Genomic DNA, 18494 nt, shown 5'->3' on the forward strand with positions numbered 1-18494 from the left:
TTTTTTTTAAGGCACCAGTAATTTTGGAAGCCAGGTTAAATTTCATTATCCATTATACGAGTATATTGTAAGTCTAAAACCAAATTAATAAATAAAGGCAGTTCTTGTGCTCAATCATACATTACAATATAATATCAAAATGTTAAAAATACGTACATAAAAGGGTACATTCTTATTCGGGTTGTTGAGGAAGTGATTATGAGGAAGAGGAGGAGGAAGAGGAATTTTTACACACAAATTTAGGGGATGCGGATGAGGAAGAGGATATTTTTTTGAGGAAGAGGATGCGGATGAGGAAGCGGAAGAGGAAGCGGATGAGGATGATAGGAAATTATAATCAAAATTAAAAAACAAACAAAAGCCGTTTTCCTGTCTCTACATATTGATGTTTAAGGTTAGGGGAGGTTAGCTCGCCCGATCGCGAATTTACGAAGACTGTAAGTACTATACTATTTGAGTCACGAGCCGGACTCAGATGAGCTTTTGTTTATGCATATTACTCGAAAAAACCCACAGAAAAAACCTAATCTATATCAGTGCCAGAAGCGACAAAAGATTTCCACAAAAAAAAACTAACTGGTACTTATTATGTAAGCTTAAACAACTTGTTTGTTTTTTAATTTAAAATCACTTTTGACAAACATTATTTGGTAAAATATGTTTCTACTGAGTATGAGAGAAAATGTTATATTATTATGTTTAGAGATAAGTGTTAGGCGCAGATATAAATATTGCGGTAAGACTCTACTCTTGTTCGTTAGTAGAGTCCGACTCGTAACTCAAATACATAGTTTAAATAGGCTTTGTAAATTCGCCGCCCGATCGGATCAGCATCCTCATAAATTTCCTCTAAATTTTGAGGAAGCGATAGCGGAAGAGGATTTTTTTATTTTCATTTTTGAGGATGCGGTAACGGTAGAGGAACCCAAAATATTGCGGAACTTCCTCATTATGAGGAAGCGGAAGAGGAATCCTCAACAACCCTAATTCTTATTCGTATATATATTCGTATAAAGATCATCTCGGTTAAATCAAAATAAGAGACCAAACAACATTATTTGTATAATTCTCTGAAACTTATTGTATCATAGTCACCTACACACAGTCACATTCTACATACATGATACACACACACATAAGTACAAAAGCGTACTAGATATAAAATATAATATGAGATTAAAACAGACCTTATAGATACGAATTGGAGAATCGTTAAATAAAAATAGCTGTTTATTGCTACCGTGTACAAGTTCGACAAATATATCAAAGGCACATAATAAGGCTTATTTAGCATCTATATACTTGTATCTAAACATTTACAAATACACGATTTTTCAAATACTGACTTTACATTTATATGTAATTTATAATGACTATCTGAACTACGTTTCTTTAATTTCATTTATTGCTTCTATAACGTCGAAAGTATTTATTTTCCGGCGTACGTGGGATTTTTGAAGGTCGACGTCGCTTGTTTGTAGATCGGATTTTCACCCTGCAAATAAAATAGTTTGATTATTACTTGCATAAAATCTCATTACATTATAAAGATAAGTAAAATTAAGGTATATACGGTTCTATGAATTAAATTATTTTATGAACAAAATTATTACAAAATAGACATAATTTTGTAAAACAGTAGTGACCGAAACTTTGTTAGCATTGATATATGGTCAACTTTGACGCAAAATCAGCTGAATATAATAAATACAAATTTTTGTATGGGTAAAAAATTAACAAAATTGAAGTAGTTAATGAGTTAATCATAATTATATATTAAGAAATGAGCGCAATAACCTTGACGCATTGCACTCATTTACAGTAATATTAGCAAATACAAAGAATTATGATCTCACATATTGATAAGTAAGTGCCTTGTGTCATTTTATAAAGTAAATACATATTTATTGAAGTAATGAAAAAACAACTGCATGAAGAACAAATCGTTTTTTTCTTTTAACCCGTGACGCGTCCTACGCACAGCGGGTGTGCGTAACTCAAAATGGACTGTAGCGTCCTGCGCACAAACGCCTGTGCGTAACGCGGTCCGTGACATTGAAGGTCATCAGTAGAGACTTACAAGTGAATGTTTCCAGTATAAAAAATATTTCTCTATGCCTTAAACATTTATAATTCGAATCGACACGACTCCGAGACAGGCAATAGAGACTAAAACCACAAAATAAAAAAAAAAGTGAATCATTGATTGAGTTGCGTCATCGGCCATAGTTTGTGACATTTGTCTTGTTCAACGAATATTTGGATTGTGAATTATGCCGAGAGGAATAATTAGATGAGTGATAATTGAGACGTATATTACTGGAAATTTTACGTAGAATACGTTTATGATATTGGTTTTAGGGATATTTGAAGAATACTCAGTGAAAAAGTGTCTCAACTTTTCAGTGCGGAAGACGCAAAATGGCGCTTTTTTTCTTGTTTGTGAATAATGGAGATTTGTTATTATTCATAGTGAAATACGTTGTGTTAAATGTGTGAAAATATAAGTGAATGTATTTGGCAATCGTGTAGTGATATGAAAACGTGAATATGATCATTTGATGACTCAGCATTATCATGTAAGTGTTAGTATGTAAGCAATTAAAATTAAAACAAAAGAAAATCAATTTTTTATAATTTTATAGAAAAAATATATCGTCATGATTACATTTTTATGCTATAACTAGTTTCTTCCTCTTTCCAAAAATATATAATACATGGCATATAATTATAGAACAATAGGGTAAATAAAATTTTCAAACTCGGTAGTCATAAAAAAGCTAGATTTCGTGAACTCCCTTGACACTATCGGGATCGGTGCCGGCTGTGCGCCGGACGCGTAACGGGTTAAAAACTTGTCTGATTCACTATTTCAATTTGGCATCAAAAAACTATTATTCTATTATTTTTTTAAGTACCCCATATCACTTTCACAATTAAAATGATGCTTATGTCACTCCTCAAATATATTTATATCCTATATTAGGTATCCTTATTTCCTTACTAATATTGTAAATGCGCAAGTGTGTTTGTTTATTTGTTTCTCTTTCTTTCACGTCACTTCGGAGCGATGTTAAGGTTTGTTTTTTGTATCAGTAGACTCCTTACCGTCTACTGACACTTTTTAAGCCGTCTGTGTGTCAGTTGTTATACAAAAGATTTTGATTTTTTTTTTAAATAGATAGAGTGGTTCTTGAGAATGGTTTAAATACACAATTTGTTAAGTTTAGTACAATGCGGGCGAAGCCGCGCACGGAATGCTATTGTGCTATAAAAATGAGAAGATTTGATCCAGCTAGTAGTACAGTATACTCACAGTGTCCCACTTGGCCATCATGCGCTCCTTCTCGAAGCGCGCGAACTCGCGGCGGTCGTGTATGGTGGTCACCATCTTCCACAGCATCAGTAGCGCCAAACCGACCAGCACTATCGCCGCTATCACGCCGAGCACTATGCCCAGGATGAATACCTGACAAACGTTAATCGAGTTAAATGACTGCACTTACGTTACAGCACGTTCTTTAGCTTATCTGTCAGCTAAAATGAACAAACATAAATGTTCAAAGAGCCTTCTATGTACTAAAATAACAGGAACATTTTAAAAGTAACCAATAAAAATAATATTTATGGGTTAAAAAGAACACTTCATAACATGGCAATGCAACAACATTTAAATTAATAATTTTACGAAAAACGGACAATCGTCGACATACATTTTCAAACTACAGTGGTGGACGTTTAATTAGAAACACGTAACACGATGAAGTATTCATCAAATTTATTTAACATTTGTGTATTAACGTATTAGAGATTAAGGATTATTTCATATGTAATAGAACACCCGTTTATCTAGTTTTATAAGAAATTGCTTAATTTGAATCAAACATAAGCTTAAATTAATAAAATTAAACAACTTTAAGTGGAGTCTGATTTCCGACTATTTTCAGTCTGGACAACAAATTGGAAACAGCATGGTTTGAGTGTTCCAAAGTTAAAACCTGTTGAAATGCCGCCTATATTTTTTTCTTCTACAAATATTTGCACCGTTTTTTAAACATTCTGTCTAAAAGTTTCTGAAAATTCATTAACTTTGCAGTAAAAATGGGTAAAAGTAAGATTGGTGACCCATTAACAAGAAAAATAATTTTAAGTTTACATTTTGACAAAAACTAGAGTTACAGGAAAATTGCAAATCATTTAGAGTATTCGATAAAAATATATTCAATGCTATAGTTTATTTAAAAGTTCTGATCAAGTGCCTAGAAATGCTCGACCATGAAAAACCACTGCTCGCGAGGATAGGGAAATGATTCTTTTGGCAAAGATGGTTCCATTTAAAAGTTGAAATTCTATTATAAAATTAGTTTTTTCCAAAGATGAACCTCGCAATGTGTCGATGAAATCAATTTGCAGGCGGTAAGTCGAGGCAAAAATTTTTGGGAGAGACGCCAGGAAAGTGCAGGTTCTTACTAGGCAGTACAGCGACAACAACGATTTTCATTTACTAAGAAATATTGCTCGTGGACAGTCCGCCAGTGAAAAAGTTTTATTTTTGGACGAAATTAAAATTAATTTAATCAATTCTGATGGCAATTGCCATCTTTAAAGGCTCGTCGTTCAGTTAACCAGGCCTTAGATAATAAATAAACAGTTCAGGCTTCAGCATGGCGGAGGAAACATTATAGTATGGGCACTAATGGGGTTGTTTTTAGATTGTTATAATCTTTATAGACAACAACGGCTTTACAACGTCGTGGCTTAGATTGTATGAGATTTTAACACGTTTGCAAAAACATATTTCCTAATACAATTGGAACCTTTAAATGGATCCATCTTTGCGAAAAGAATTATTTGCCTATGCTCGCGAGCAGTGGTTTTTCATGGTCGAGCTTTTTTAGGCACTTGATCAGAAGTACCATGCTGTTTTAAATAAACTGTAGCATTGAATATCTTTTTATCGAACACTCTAAATGATTTGCAATTTTACTGTAACTCCAATTTTTGTCAAAATGTAAACTTTAAATTATTTTTCTTGTTAATGGGTCACAAATCTTACTTTTACCCATTTATACTGCAAAGTAAATTAATTTTCAGAAACTTTTAGATGGAATGTTTAAAAAACGGTGCAAATATTTGTAGAAGATAAAAATATTGGCGGCATTTCAACAGGTTTTGACTTTGGAACACTCGAACCATGCTGTTTCTAATTTGTTGTCCAGACTGAAAATAGTCGGAAATCAGACTTCACTTAAAGTTGTTTAATTTTATTAATTTAAGCTAACGTTTGATTAAAATTAAGCAATTTCTTATAAAACTAGATAAACGGGTGTTCTATTACATAATATGAAATAATGCTTAATCTCTAATACGTTCATACACAAATGTAAATAAATTTGATGACCACTTCATCTGTTACGTGTTTCTAATTAAACGTCCACCACTGTATGTAGCACAATAGAAAAAGAAACAGTATACACAATACACATACCTTCCTCGGACATTCATGTTCCTTCTGCGCTCGGATGTGAACAGTCTTGGTGTCGTTGTACGAGTACACATAGACGTACAGACAGTCCTCGTCGTCGTAGAAACTGCACAAATGCTCGTTCAATGTTTCGTTGGCTGAAAAAATAAAATTTGATTAAACTTTATATGCAGTTACTTGATACAGCAGCGTGGAGATAAAAACACATAAAAATTTACCCTATGTATTTATTATCATTTAATATTCATACAAATGACTACACCCGATTTTTGTTAATCGTTCGATTAAACTTCACACACGGCTTTTTATACACAATTACGCGAGTGTGCGTGTTACATCTCTACATCATCACTGAATAACACGCCATTTCATAGCTTATTTGTACAAAATTTTATATACTGCCAGTACAGCTGGTGTTAGAAAACAAGAAAGAAAAACCTTCTATCTTTTTTCAATTTTATAGCCTGCCAGTATAGCTTATACTAGTAAAAAAATTAAAAATAAATGCTACTTTTTTATAAAATTTTATAACCAGCCAGTATATCCGACTCTAGCAAAAAAAAAAAACAAACCACCAGCGCTCACCTTCAATCTTGCCCTCGACGACCTGCGGGTAGAGCGCGCAGTCGCCGCAGTCGGGGCCGGGCTCGTCGGGCCGGTACAGCGGCCCGCGCCGGTGCACCTCGCACAGCACGCAGTGCTTGAAGTCCTCGCACCGCCCGGGGCACGTCTGGAACGATTTAGCGTTTAGTAAATATGTTTTTATTCCCAAACCAAAAACGTACGCATGTGTGCGTGAACGCCCGTGCACCGACAGTATCGGTCGAGGCCTGTTGCTAGACGGACGTGTCGCTTGTTTCACTGTTTTTTTTTCCGCCAGAATTGTTTGTTTTTGTTGTTAAATTATTTTTAGAATCCATTTTACTTACTTTAAAACTGATAAATTATTTGTTATTTTGTAAATATTTAGTATGGGAAATAAAACAAAACCCGTCAAGAGGACCAAAAAATGTTCTTATAAATCGAGTCGATTGTGTTAATGTGTGCGCGAGTCACTCAAGTTCAGCTAGCTCTTGTAGTCCTCTTAAATTAATTAAATATTTAAAAAATAAAAATGATGGAAACTTACGGGGCAGTTGTCACAGAACTTTCCGGTATAGTGTCGGTCGTCATCGACGTTGCACACGCACTGGCCGCACACGCATTTACCGTTGCCGCTGCAGATTTTTCCGTTTTCTGCAATAAAAAATATAGTAGTTACACATTTCTTATTTTTATTTCTTTGGGTAAACAGTATTTTTGAGTACTGTTCACTGTTAATTTCTATCATAGAGATTGTGATTGTTTTTTATAATGCCTTCTTCTATTTTGAAAGCGAATAACAATTAATCAAAGCTGACAATAAATGTACTACAGTTGTTTTATTGTTTTACTACTTAGTGTACTTATAATAATACGAATTTTTAAAGTGAAACTTTTATTACATCGTCTCAAACTTTTTGCTCTGTGTAGCGCATGTCGCGTGACGGTCGGCTGCCGAGTAGGTATAAAGCAGTGTTCGGAACCGTACGATAATTATCGTACAAATACGATAATTTTGTGCCTAAGTTTCACTTTTACCGTGGTTTCATAAAACCACACAACATTTTTTTTTTAACCCATTGAGCCCCAAGTGGCCCGATCGGTCCCAGACACAATAGATTTTCTATTGTGTCTGTGGTTCCGGGGCCTGAGTTTTTAAACTTTTGCATTATAAAAATATCCAACTAACCGGGCGATATACACGCGCTCTGGTCCTTGAGGCACTGGCACGCGGGCCCCGTGTACTCGGGCCGGCAGCTGCACTTGCCGCACACGCACTCGCCGTGCGTCGGCCCCGAGCAGATCTGCCCGTGGTTCATGTCGCACGTGAAGTTGTCGCACTCGCAGAACGGGCCAGATATCACCTGTGACGAATGGAATTTTATCGGATGTTTCTTACTTTTGTGTTCTTATGAACCTTTTTTAACATATCTTACTTAAACTTTTTCTACCTACTTCTTTACCAGCCAAATGTTTTATATCTAGTAGTCAAGTAATAGTTCTTATGCTTTTACTATGTGTATATGATTATACCAATTCCAGTCAGCATGACCGGGATTAGTACATAGCACTATTACTGATTCAATTATTATTTTTTTACTGCACAACAGCAGCTGTATTGTATTAGACACTAGTCTAAAGCTTGTATCACTGCGACCGGCAAGATCTATTTTTACCGACGCTACCGATTGATGGTGCAGTAGGTACTCTTTTTAACGCTGGAGGTGTAACGTCTTCTCTCTACACATCACAGCAGTCACCTTGAGCGGGTCGTCCATCTTGTTGCACTCGCACACGCCGCAGATGCAGGTGCCGCGGTTGGAGCACAGCGGGCCGGCGGTCGCGTTGGTGGGCCGGCAGCCGCGCTCCTGCTCCAGCGACACGCCGCTGTGCGCGGAACACTCGCAGCTCTTGCCGAAGCGGCCCGGGTGGCACACGCACACGCCGCACGCCGAGATGCCTTGCCCGCTGCACACTAGCGGGCTGTCGTTGTACGCCTGCCAACGAAACACACACACAATCAATCAACGTGTTAATGGACGCGTTCTTAGACATACTATACCTAGCAAATTAAGTTAGATTTATATTATAGCCTATAGTATAAGGCTAGATCGTAATTTTCAATAATTATACCATAGTTATTTTGGTTAATGGAAAATAGCTAGGAACAGATGATATAATTGTAGAATTCTTGAAATCATCATGCGTAAACAAATTTGAAAACAACCAATATAGAAATTTTACTGCCATGGGATGGATTTAATTTCAATTAAACCTCTATTAAATTGAAGGCATAAACTTACATGATGTCCAGGATGTTCACAAGGGCAATCGCACAGCATCTCCAGTTCGACTGTAAGACTCTCAGACACACCCACTGGGTAAATTGTGAACATTTGCTTCCATTTGTTGCGGTCTTTGGGACACTCCTTCAATGTGATCTCCGCTGTGAACTCAACGACGTCTCCTACCTGATAAGAATAAATTAGTTGGAAATAAAGTTTAGTTTTGCTCTACACAATAGCAGAAATAAATATAAATTTGAAGTATAAAAAATCAATAAGCAAAATACTGTTTTATTCTTACCTTCAATCCATCACATTTGTTCGTTTGTACAAGATTATCTTTACTTCCAAGACACGATGAATGGTACAAAATTTGGATGGCGTCACTTGAGGTATCTTTCATTTCAACAGTTGATGTGATTTTCTGCAAAGGACATTGACATTGTATTTTTATTTCAAAGAAAATTTTAAAATTTTTTAAAAAATCACTACATAGTATAAAACAAAGTCGCATTCCCTGTCCCTATGTCCCTTTGTACGCTTAAATCTTTGAAACTACGCAACGGATTTTGTTGCGGTTTTTTTTAATAGATAGAGTGTTTCAAGAGGAAGGTTTATATGTATAATAACATCCATTAAATAGTGGAGAAGTACTGTTATTTTTGAGGTTTCTAATGTGATGTCGTAAAAAATTACATTTTTTCCGCTTACATTGCAAACGCAGGCTGAACCCTACGAGTTTTATCAAAATAATGTACTAAGTATTATACACATTGAAAAGGTCTATAGAAAAGTCCGCGATGGTATATGTCTATCTCTTATGGATAACCCACAATAACTTTTTTTTGTCATTTACTTTTTACGACAAATAATGGCTAATTTTCGATGCGATTTTAACCAATACAGCATTAATCCTTAACCAATTAAATACCTTCAATACATTGTTCATTTAATATAGATCTATATGGGCCTTTACACCGTATGATTTAAGTGAATATTTTCGAAGATATTACAGATTTAAAAATTGCGGGACGTAGCATTTGCGGCGGTACCGGCAGGCCGCCCGGCTATATATATACCTATTTTATACCCGTGTGCGAAGACGGAGCGGGCCGCTATTTTTTTATATACAACGTTCACAGTTTTCCTGTAGTTTATTTAGTATCAGCATTGCACCCGTGCGAAGCCGGGGCGGGTCGCTAGTATGATATAATTATTGATATTTTTCTTTATTACGATTATTATTTACGTAAACTCACATTATATTGTTCCCGGACCAAGTCCACAACATTGTCAGAGTCATCACTGAGGATGCCACTGCTGGAGCCCTCAATGTGCTTGCTCAGTTGTTCGTACACGCTGATCTGTTCCGCGGTCACTGCGAATATCACGTTTATTGCGTGCTCTTTCACCTGTAGAGATGATTAAAATATTTAATTTCATTGCAAGTAGAATTCTATGAAGACCATGTTTGAAAATATGGGTCAAAATAAACTTCGAAAGTGAAACTGGATCTTTTTCTAATTTAAATGATTTATGGTATTAAATTATGAATTTAGCAGTGAAAAACCATTAAAAATTTCTTATGTTGTTTTTGGTAAGTACCTTAAAATTGAAAAAAAAAAACCATACACTGTATGAAAAACATATAGACTGCAGATTTTAAAAGGTAATTTCAACATTTATATTTATGTAATGACTCAATAATAGTACTTATGCAAAAATTTTGCGAAATGTTCATGACGAATTATTTATCCAGTTTTCCCTGTATTGTTTATGGCTTATACTCAATTAAGATGAATTTATGCTTACGAGTAGGTTAAGGTTACATGAGTAAACATTACCTTCAGATTAATTTGAGAAATGCTTGGGTAGTCTTGTAGTGTAGAATGAGTATATGAATTATCCTCCATGTGACATTCACCATCGTTTGGCTGCACAATACCGCCCAACTGCAATAAAAAATTATAATTTCTATTAATGTTCATAACACTTAATTTAAATGGAGTTACTTTAAGCACGCGACAAAATGCTATTAATTTATATGACCCGATAAAAAATTTTAACACATAAGTAAGACAATCATTATAACTTATTCACAACCTTTGAGGATAGCTCGCTTTTCATTACAAGAGACCCGACGCGTTTGCGCATGCCTTTGTGTAGGACTGCGCTCCTTAACAGGAATAGCTATGCAATGGCTATCAAAATTTTTAACCATCTTCCTAAAGAGTTTAGATCACTGCCACTTAATAAATTAAAATGGCAACTAGTGAAATTCCTCGCAGAGCGTTCCTTTTACACATTGGCAGAATACTTCAAATATAAATTTTGACTGTGATTGATTGACTTTGTTAATAATGATTGTAGAATGTGAAATGTAATGATAATGAAAATAATAAATGAAATTTTGATTTATAATTAAGTGACATAATTTGCATGCTGTTAATAACGGCTGAACATGCTGGAACTCAATTGTTAACATCTATGTATACCATGTTTTTTGGCAAATAAATTAATTTTTTGAATTTTGAATTTTGAATCACACATGTAATTAAGCTATTAGTTAATTTTTTTGGAAATGGATGGAACAACTCTTGGTTATAATGCCAAATGTATAATAAACAATCTTCTTAATAGAGCACTAGATTTTTCCTAATCCAAAAACACATATCTAAGTACATTCTATTATTTAACATTTAACCAGAAATACCATTGAAGCAGTGATATTCATGTAAAACAGTACTTATCTGTAATATTATTTTATGTTTACAAAACGTAAAAAAAAACTTATTCAAAAGGTAATAAGTAATAACCACCACCAAAAATCGCTCACGAGCGATAAAGCCGCTCTTTGTACATCTCTATTATAAGCTATCTTAACTATGTATCAAATTTATTACTGTGTATGTACAATAAAGAGTATTTCATACATTCATTCATTCACCAGCTCACCTTCCCATCGCCAGCATAATGGAATCCCGCATCAGTGGAGAACACGAGCAGTTTCCTCGCATGTTCCCTCCAGCCGATCTCTTGCTTGCACACCACGGCTTGCATGATCGCGTCAAAACCGCCTTCAGGCGCGTCCAGGTTACCTGATACGTCCGCGCGGGCTACCGCTTTCTGAAAGTGATTTATGTATTTATTTTATTATTTTCAGATTATTTTTCTGAAAAATATAATAAATAAAACTTCATTGGCGGATTTGATACGTCATTTGTTAATAAAATAATAATTTAACCTGACGTTTTGAACACTTTGAACATAATATGGCAAGCATGATCACAGGTTTTCTTTTTTTTTTATTCAAGTCACTGACATTTTTCCGGTACTTATGGTAGAATCTTTAAAAAAGTAGATTTTAAGTTTACTTACATCGAAAAAGTCTGTATCATTGCTGAGTGACATTTGATTCTTGTAACCGTATGGTGCAGCACAACCATCGCATGGTGAGATGAGACTGAAAATTAAGCATTTTTAAATATCACTATACTACATATTTAAAACTGTATGATGGCGTTATTGCTAAAATGAAGAAAATTTATAAACAGTGATCAAATTTATTCTTCATTATTAATTCATTATTTAGTGATAAACAACATATTCTAAAGACCTTGAAACCTTGCAATTCTTAAAATGACGCATTACATAAGATAAACTTACTTTTTAGGTACAGTAGACACATAGGGCATGACTAGTTTATCAACAAATGAACCGAAACCGATTCTGAAGTTTGATGTAATATTTCTCATAGTACTTGACAGCAAACTTCCAAGAGTACTAAGTTTTTCTTTGTCGTTCTTCATAGATCTACTCAAGTCCATAAGGTAATAGAGATCCACTGGGTAGTCTTGAGCTTGCGCGTATGAGAACGTCATTTTTTGCGCTTGATCTAAAAGAAAATTTAATGTGTAACAAAAATAATATACTTCACAAGATATTTAAGTACAGAGGAAAATTTTAAAACATTTACCTAGTAAACAGGAAAAAATCTAAGAAAATTATGTCAGAATTAAAATTTGATTAATGAATGAAAAACATTTATAATAAGGCTAGCTATCTTTTGGTCTATATTTAGTTACTAGCCTTATATGAAGTAAAGACAAATATAAACAGCTATTTTTTATTTATAAATGAAAACACCAATGATAACTTTATTTTTAACTCGTTAACATATAATTACAATCAAATGACCTCAACAATGCAAACGCCTTATCGTGAGTCACAATATTTTCACACTTACTCATCCTGAGCTGTAGTTTGACTCGTTGAGGTTTGATTTGTACGAGGTTCTCGCCACCAGCCGCCGCCATGTATCCACCGCCGCCTTTCACACTGCTACTGCTGCTGCTACTGCTACTGCTGCTACTGCTACTCATTGACTCTTCGTAGTATGTCGACTCCATACCCATACCCATTCGTCCTCGCGCTACGAAAAATGCTTCTAATAAAGTCCGGGCATTTTTATTGGGAGACAGTGACAAAGATTCAGATTAGTGCTTGTTACTAAATTATGTAAAAAATTATGTAGATAAGTAACAATATAGTTTCTAAATTTCGAAAGACAAATATTCATACAAAGTTCGAATTTACAGCTTGCTTGATTTATTCGCTAGGTTGTAAACACTTACCTCTAGTCAACTCTCTGTTATACATAGTGTCGATAGATTGCTGATTGTCTGGGTTGAATATGTATGCTTCGTCGCAACCAGCGGTTCCGCCTTCCATTGCGGGGTTGAAGCATCTCGGACCGTTAAACTCGGGGGCGAAGCACCAAGCACATGTCGCCGTTCGCGCGCAATCACTGCACGTTGTCTTACTGGAGCATGGATTCTGAGCCAAGAGCTGTTCTGCTCTTTGACAGTAACATACAGCCAAAAGGCAGACCCACACGCAAATTCGAAGCATATTCGATCGTGTGTTCATTTTCATTTCGATTCGTTTCTTGATCAATATCTGTGAACAAATATTTTCGTCATAAGTATTGTATGGAATGTTATTTAAGTAGGTACTGAATGGTAGATCATATGATATGTTGTATTATATTATGATTCTACGATACGCCGATTTCGCCACTGATTTCCACTAGTTGCGTTGCAATCAGAATAACGCTGATCTTAAAGTTATATTTTTTACAAGTTCCTTTGGTCTCGTTGCTCCTATTTTTATTTAATTCCCAGGTTTTAGCCACCTGGACTGGACCACTGGACCACCACTGTCATGAATTATTTGTTATCGTTTACTATATGAGTATTTCAACTAATCCGTATGTTTGATGTTTAATAACAAGAGGACTAGTGTTATCAGGACAATTTAAATTTTCTGTTTGCATTATGTTGTGGGTTGCTATTACTGATAAGCGTATCATTTTCGTGATACAATTCTTCGTCGCATTGAGCTGTAAGGTATAAAAAAGCGAGTTTGTCGAGTTTATGGGACATTCACGGTAGTTATCCGTACCTGTAGGCGTTTACGGGCGCGGGCGAGTAAGGGCGCCCCCGCGTTACTAACGAGGTCGCGGAATGCCGTAACAACTGGGCCATAATACAGAAAAACAGATTACTTGGGCTTCGGGTTAACTCCCAACTCATTTGTAGATGATAACGGCATAATATGTTTCAAAGGATATGACTAGTACAGTTTTACAATAATTTATTTTTTTTGTTTAATAATAAAAATTGTAACTCAAATCATAGTAATATTTTGTCTTAAAATATATATACAAAAATAAGTTTTGAACTTATTTGGAAATTGGGATAGTGTATTTAAAATGAGTTTCATTTGCTTATAGATAGCCTAATAAGATTGTCGAGGAACGTCTTTGAAAATTTTTCTGCGTCGAAAAACTCGTGATACCTACACAATTTACTATTTAAAAAAACAAGATTTTCTTTCGCGATAAATAGTATTGAATAATGTTGAAAAAATAATTGCATCATGAATGCAAAGATACGTCGCTCTTGACTGTACCTTGTCCTCGTTATAAGGTTGTATTAAAAAATATGATTATATGTAATTAAAAAAAACCATAAACATTGTACGAATTATAACAAGTATCTATATATTTTTTATTCTATACCTACTAAGTATCATGTAAATGTAAGAAGTTACAAATTACAAGAAATTTCCTTCAAAATATTTTATTACTTACCTACATATAGCACATTATGTACAAAATAAGAGTTTATTGCAGAGTTTGTATGCAGTCAATGATTTCGCAAGCTCACTATTCGACCAGTGACCCAGTTTACACTACAAGGTATAAAGTAATAATTCGCGTTCTTATCACTGCACTTGACTCACTCTCACATTACTAAGAAGGCATCAACTTGTTATAAATAAAATAGTTAATAATTTAAAATTTATAAAATAATAACAATCACAAAAACAAATGTACAACACAAAATTAAAATTTGCTTAAGTACAATAATTATTAATATTACAATTAATTCAAATTATTACGGCGTCAATGAAAATAATACATATTATTTTTTTATTATTTTTCGATTACACATTCGGTCTGCTAGAGAGCGCGCGACCAGACCGCGCCGGATACACGCGTGACTAATTGTACAGAAAATAACTTCGTCAGCGGGTGATACAGCGGCGCCGTCACCATGCCTTCTCGGAACCAATACGTGCCAAAACCAAGTCAACACAATAAAACAAGGGTATGACAGCATTAATACGCCCCGAAGACGTAACATAAAGCAGCTAAGGTGAATGAAATAAATCTTTATTTTTCAAGTTTACCACGACATCAATTCATCAAGGTAAAATCGAGAAAACTGGTCATAACGATAACATCACAACTAAGCGATGTTAATACCTTTTTTGTTGTGATAACCGTGTGTTAAAAATAAACGAAACATTCACAACATTGAAAATCAATGGAAATCATCAAAAGTTCGTCATAGGGTTCTGCAAATATTGAACTTTTCTAGAAAGGTGAATTAAAGCTTTTGCGTAAAGCATACGGTGAACATGTTCCCGTATTTTACTTAAGGTGTGTTAAAATTTAAAAATAAAATGTACCTAATTAAATATTTATACATAGTTACGTGATTTTATTTTCAAAGGAAAGGATTTTATTTTTATATTCATATCCCTACAGTCTACACCCTACTTACACACATTGTTTACATGTTTAAAATATATTGGTATTATAAAAAAAACCGCCGAGTTGTCATTTGCATTATTATCGTAAAATTTCTCGTTCTAATACCGTTTGTTTACATTGTATAGACAAAACAGTTAGGTCAAGTTACCTTGTGAATGCAACATTTTTTGTTAAAGTTAAACTGCTATATCCCAGCTCTATTTTGCCGATCTTCAAGCGGGTTTCCATATACAACGTCGATAACGGTAGAGGGTGCATGGAGGGTCGATGACCGCTCCCGGCTGGCAGGCGCGGCGCCACCAAACATAAATCCCTATAAGTACTATCGTACTGCAAGTGTAATTATTATTCATACCGTGTTTTTTATAGACAACAAACTAGCTCATTCTTTAAACTAATTTTCTATCCAATAATACAAAGGGGTTTTGTTGAATTTAACCACGTAAACGTTACAAAAACGGTAGCTATATTACCTATAAACATATTTTTATGTACATATTGTTATTTAAGTGTATTGATACAAACAGCACAATTTTAACAGACGGTTGTGACACAAAATAAGAAAAAAAATGAAAAGGGATTCTTTATGTTTGTTTAGTTACGATAGGTAGGTACGCAATGGAAACGGAATTCGAATTAGTGCTTAAAAATGGTACATCCTAACTACTGATATTATATCCTACTAGTGGTCCGCCCCGGCTTCGCCAGTGGTACATATTTCGCAATAAAAGGTAGCCTATGTCCTTTCTCGAGTATCAAAATATCTCCATACCAAATTTCATGCAAATTGGTTCAGTAGTTTAGGCGTGATTGAGTAACAGACAGACAGACAGAGTTACTTTCGCATTTATAATATTAGTATGGATTAATGTTATATGATATTATATCCTTCCTATGAATATTATAAATGCGAAAGTTTGTATGTATATGTATTGATGTTTGTTAGGTACTTTTTCATGCAAATACTACTGAACCAATTACAATTAAAATTTGGCACACACATAGAAGGTAACTTGGATTAACACATGGATAGGTTTTATCCCGGAAATCCCACAGGAACAGGAATTATGCGGGTTTTTCTATGAAAACACGACTGAAGCCACGGGCGGAAATACCTAAACAACATGACGACATCGAGCCGGACTCACGAAATAAGGGTCCCATACAAAAACGAAAGAGCAACTAAATAAAAGTGACCCATCCAATTTATGACCGTGCCAACCGTTGCTTAACCTCGATATTTTATTATAGCGCCAACAAAAATACATCATCTCTGGAAATGTCTACTGTAAATGGTTCCTGAGATACAGCCTGGTAGTCAGACCAACGGCTACTACGTCTTCATAGTAATAAAGACCATTGTTTATCATTTGTACGAAACTAAAAAAAAGCCTAGTGTAGGTATTTTTATTACATAATTACGAAATTATTATTGCAAAATAATAAAAAAAAGGTTGCCAGTCTTTCTAGTGATAAGACTCCGACTCCGACATAGTACTCCTGGATAGAGGCACTAAAAACTATTAAACTACAATCCCAAGGGCCCTTACAGTTTTTTTTGAATCTTTATTCAAAAAAAACTGTAAGGGCCCTTGGGATGTAACTAAAACTTAATTTAATTGCTTATTTCTTTGCTTCAAGCTGATTACATGTCTCATTTCAGTAATATATCTGTGCGGCATAAAGAATCATCGTAATAAAAAAAACAGCAAATATAAATAAAGGAATCTGTTTATATGCCTGTCCATTACATCCAACAACGTCATAAAATAACAACACATTAATAAGAAATGTAAAATACGGTCAGATTTCAGAAATATGAAGGAGGAAAACGTGGTCACTGATCATCTTAAATGAGTGTGTATATTCATTAACAATTAATATTAGAGAATGGAATTCAACAAATTCTATGAAAAACGATAAACTAACTTTACATAATATTATGGGTATATTTTATAAAAAGTATGTTATATTCTGTTATATTACTATGATAATATGTACCTATTATAGTTTTTGCATGGCTTCAATGTTTTTTGACCTTTAAAACATCTTACACAGAAATATACGCAGATAACGTGTATTAAACTAAACAAATAAACCAACAAGAACAGTTTGAGTTTAGGAATATCCAAAGAGCACAATAAATATACCAGAATATTTTAAATGCTCAAGTACATAATGTAATTTTCTTGTTCCCATGCAGTACATTAGTAAGATCTAACGATTAAAAAACCATATAGAAGTGTGTGGGTTCGCTTACAAGTTACAATGGTTCGAAATGACTAATGAATGGTGTCTGTAAATGGTAAAACAAATAACATAATCACTCACCAATTACTTTAACACTTAAACCAACATGTTCATCATCAAAAACTATTTGCACATATAGATCATGAAGGAATATTTTTGAATAAAGATTGAAAATTTAATTACAATTTAAAAGTTACTATTGCTTGCCTTTTGCTCATTTTATGCTAATTTTGATGCGATTACGTCAAAATCATAAATAAATACAGACCAAAAAAATTGAAAGCAACCAGTACAGATTATAAAAAGAATAAAACTAGAATTTTCTAATACTCAATTTTTTTATTAAACCAAGTAATCTTTCATTCATTCATTCATTAATCTTGTATAAATGCTCAGGACTTCAGGAGTAAGTCAGGAGTCATTAAATAGTTTTTTCTTAGATAAACTTTCATCGCAATATTAATTATTTTGAAAGATTTATAGAAGAATCGAAATGAAATTCAAATACTAACTACCACTTCAGTAACATCTAGAAACTGAATAAATAATAAATATGTAATACATTTATGGGATTCTTATTATGGGGTTGATTGATATTGATTGATTTTTTTTTTGTTTATGTGTTTGATTTTTACTGCGAATAAATTCTTATTCTATTCTATTCTATTCTATATTTGATGGAATAAATGAATTCGATAAAGAACGGCTGCTCGGCCCGAATGGTAGGATAAAAACACAATAAAACAAAGCATATACTCAGGAATACTGC

General features: G+C 34.2%; 1 protein-coding gene across 2 annotated transcripts; it reads right to left on the reverse strand.

The window, feature by feature from the left end:
* Positions 1–992: 992 nt before the first annotated feature.
* Positions 993–17963, reverse strand: mys (position-specific antigen beta subunit myospheroid). 2 transcript variants are annotated; one of them, XM_089699171.1, is made up of 17 exons: positions 17807–17963; positions 12987–13311; positions 12599–12784; positions 12019–12247; positions 11731–11815; positions 11308–11478; positions 10197–10304; positions 9612–9764; positions 8654–8776; positions 8371–8538; positions 7828–8064; positions 7257–7431; positions 6615–6721; positions 6071–6215; positions 5489–5622; positions 3317–3469; positions 993–1495 (listed from the first exon to the last, which is right to left on the reverse strand). In XM_089699171.1, the coding sequence occupies exons 2-17, from the start codon at positions 13285–13287 to the stop codon at positions 1430–1432; spliced, it is 2541 nt and encodes an 846-aa protein (XP_089555297.1). In that variant the 5' UTR covers positions 13288–13311; positions 17807–17963; the 3' UTR covers positions 993–1429. The 2 variants fall into 2 exon arrangements, with proteins under 2 accessions (XP_089555297.1, XP_089555298.1); XM_089699172.1 differs by lacking the exon at positions 17807–17963 and adding an exon at positions 14507–14920.
* Positions 17964–18494: the final 531 nt, after the last annotated feature.

Source organism: Colias philodice, chromosome 9 (genome assembly GCF_061535455.1).
Source record: "Colias philodice isolate Cphi_HAF_F1 chromosome 9, ilColPhil1 Martin Lab GWU primary, whole genome shotgun sequence".
NCBI classification, from domain to species: domain Eukaryota; kingdom Metazoa; phylum Arthropoda; class Insecta; order Lepidoptera; family Pieridae; genus Colias; species Colias philodice.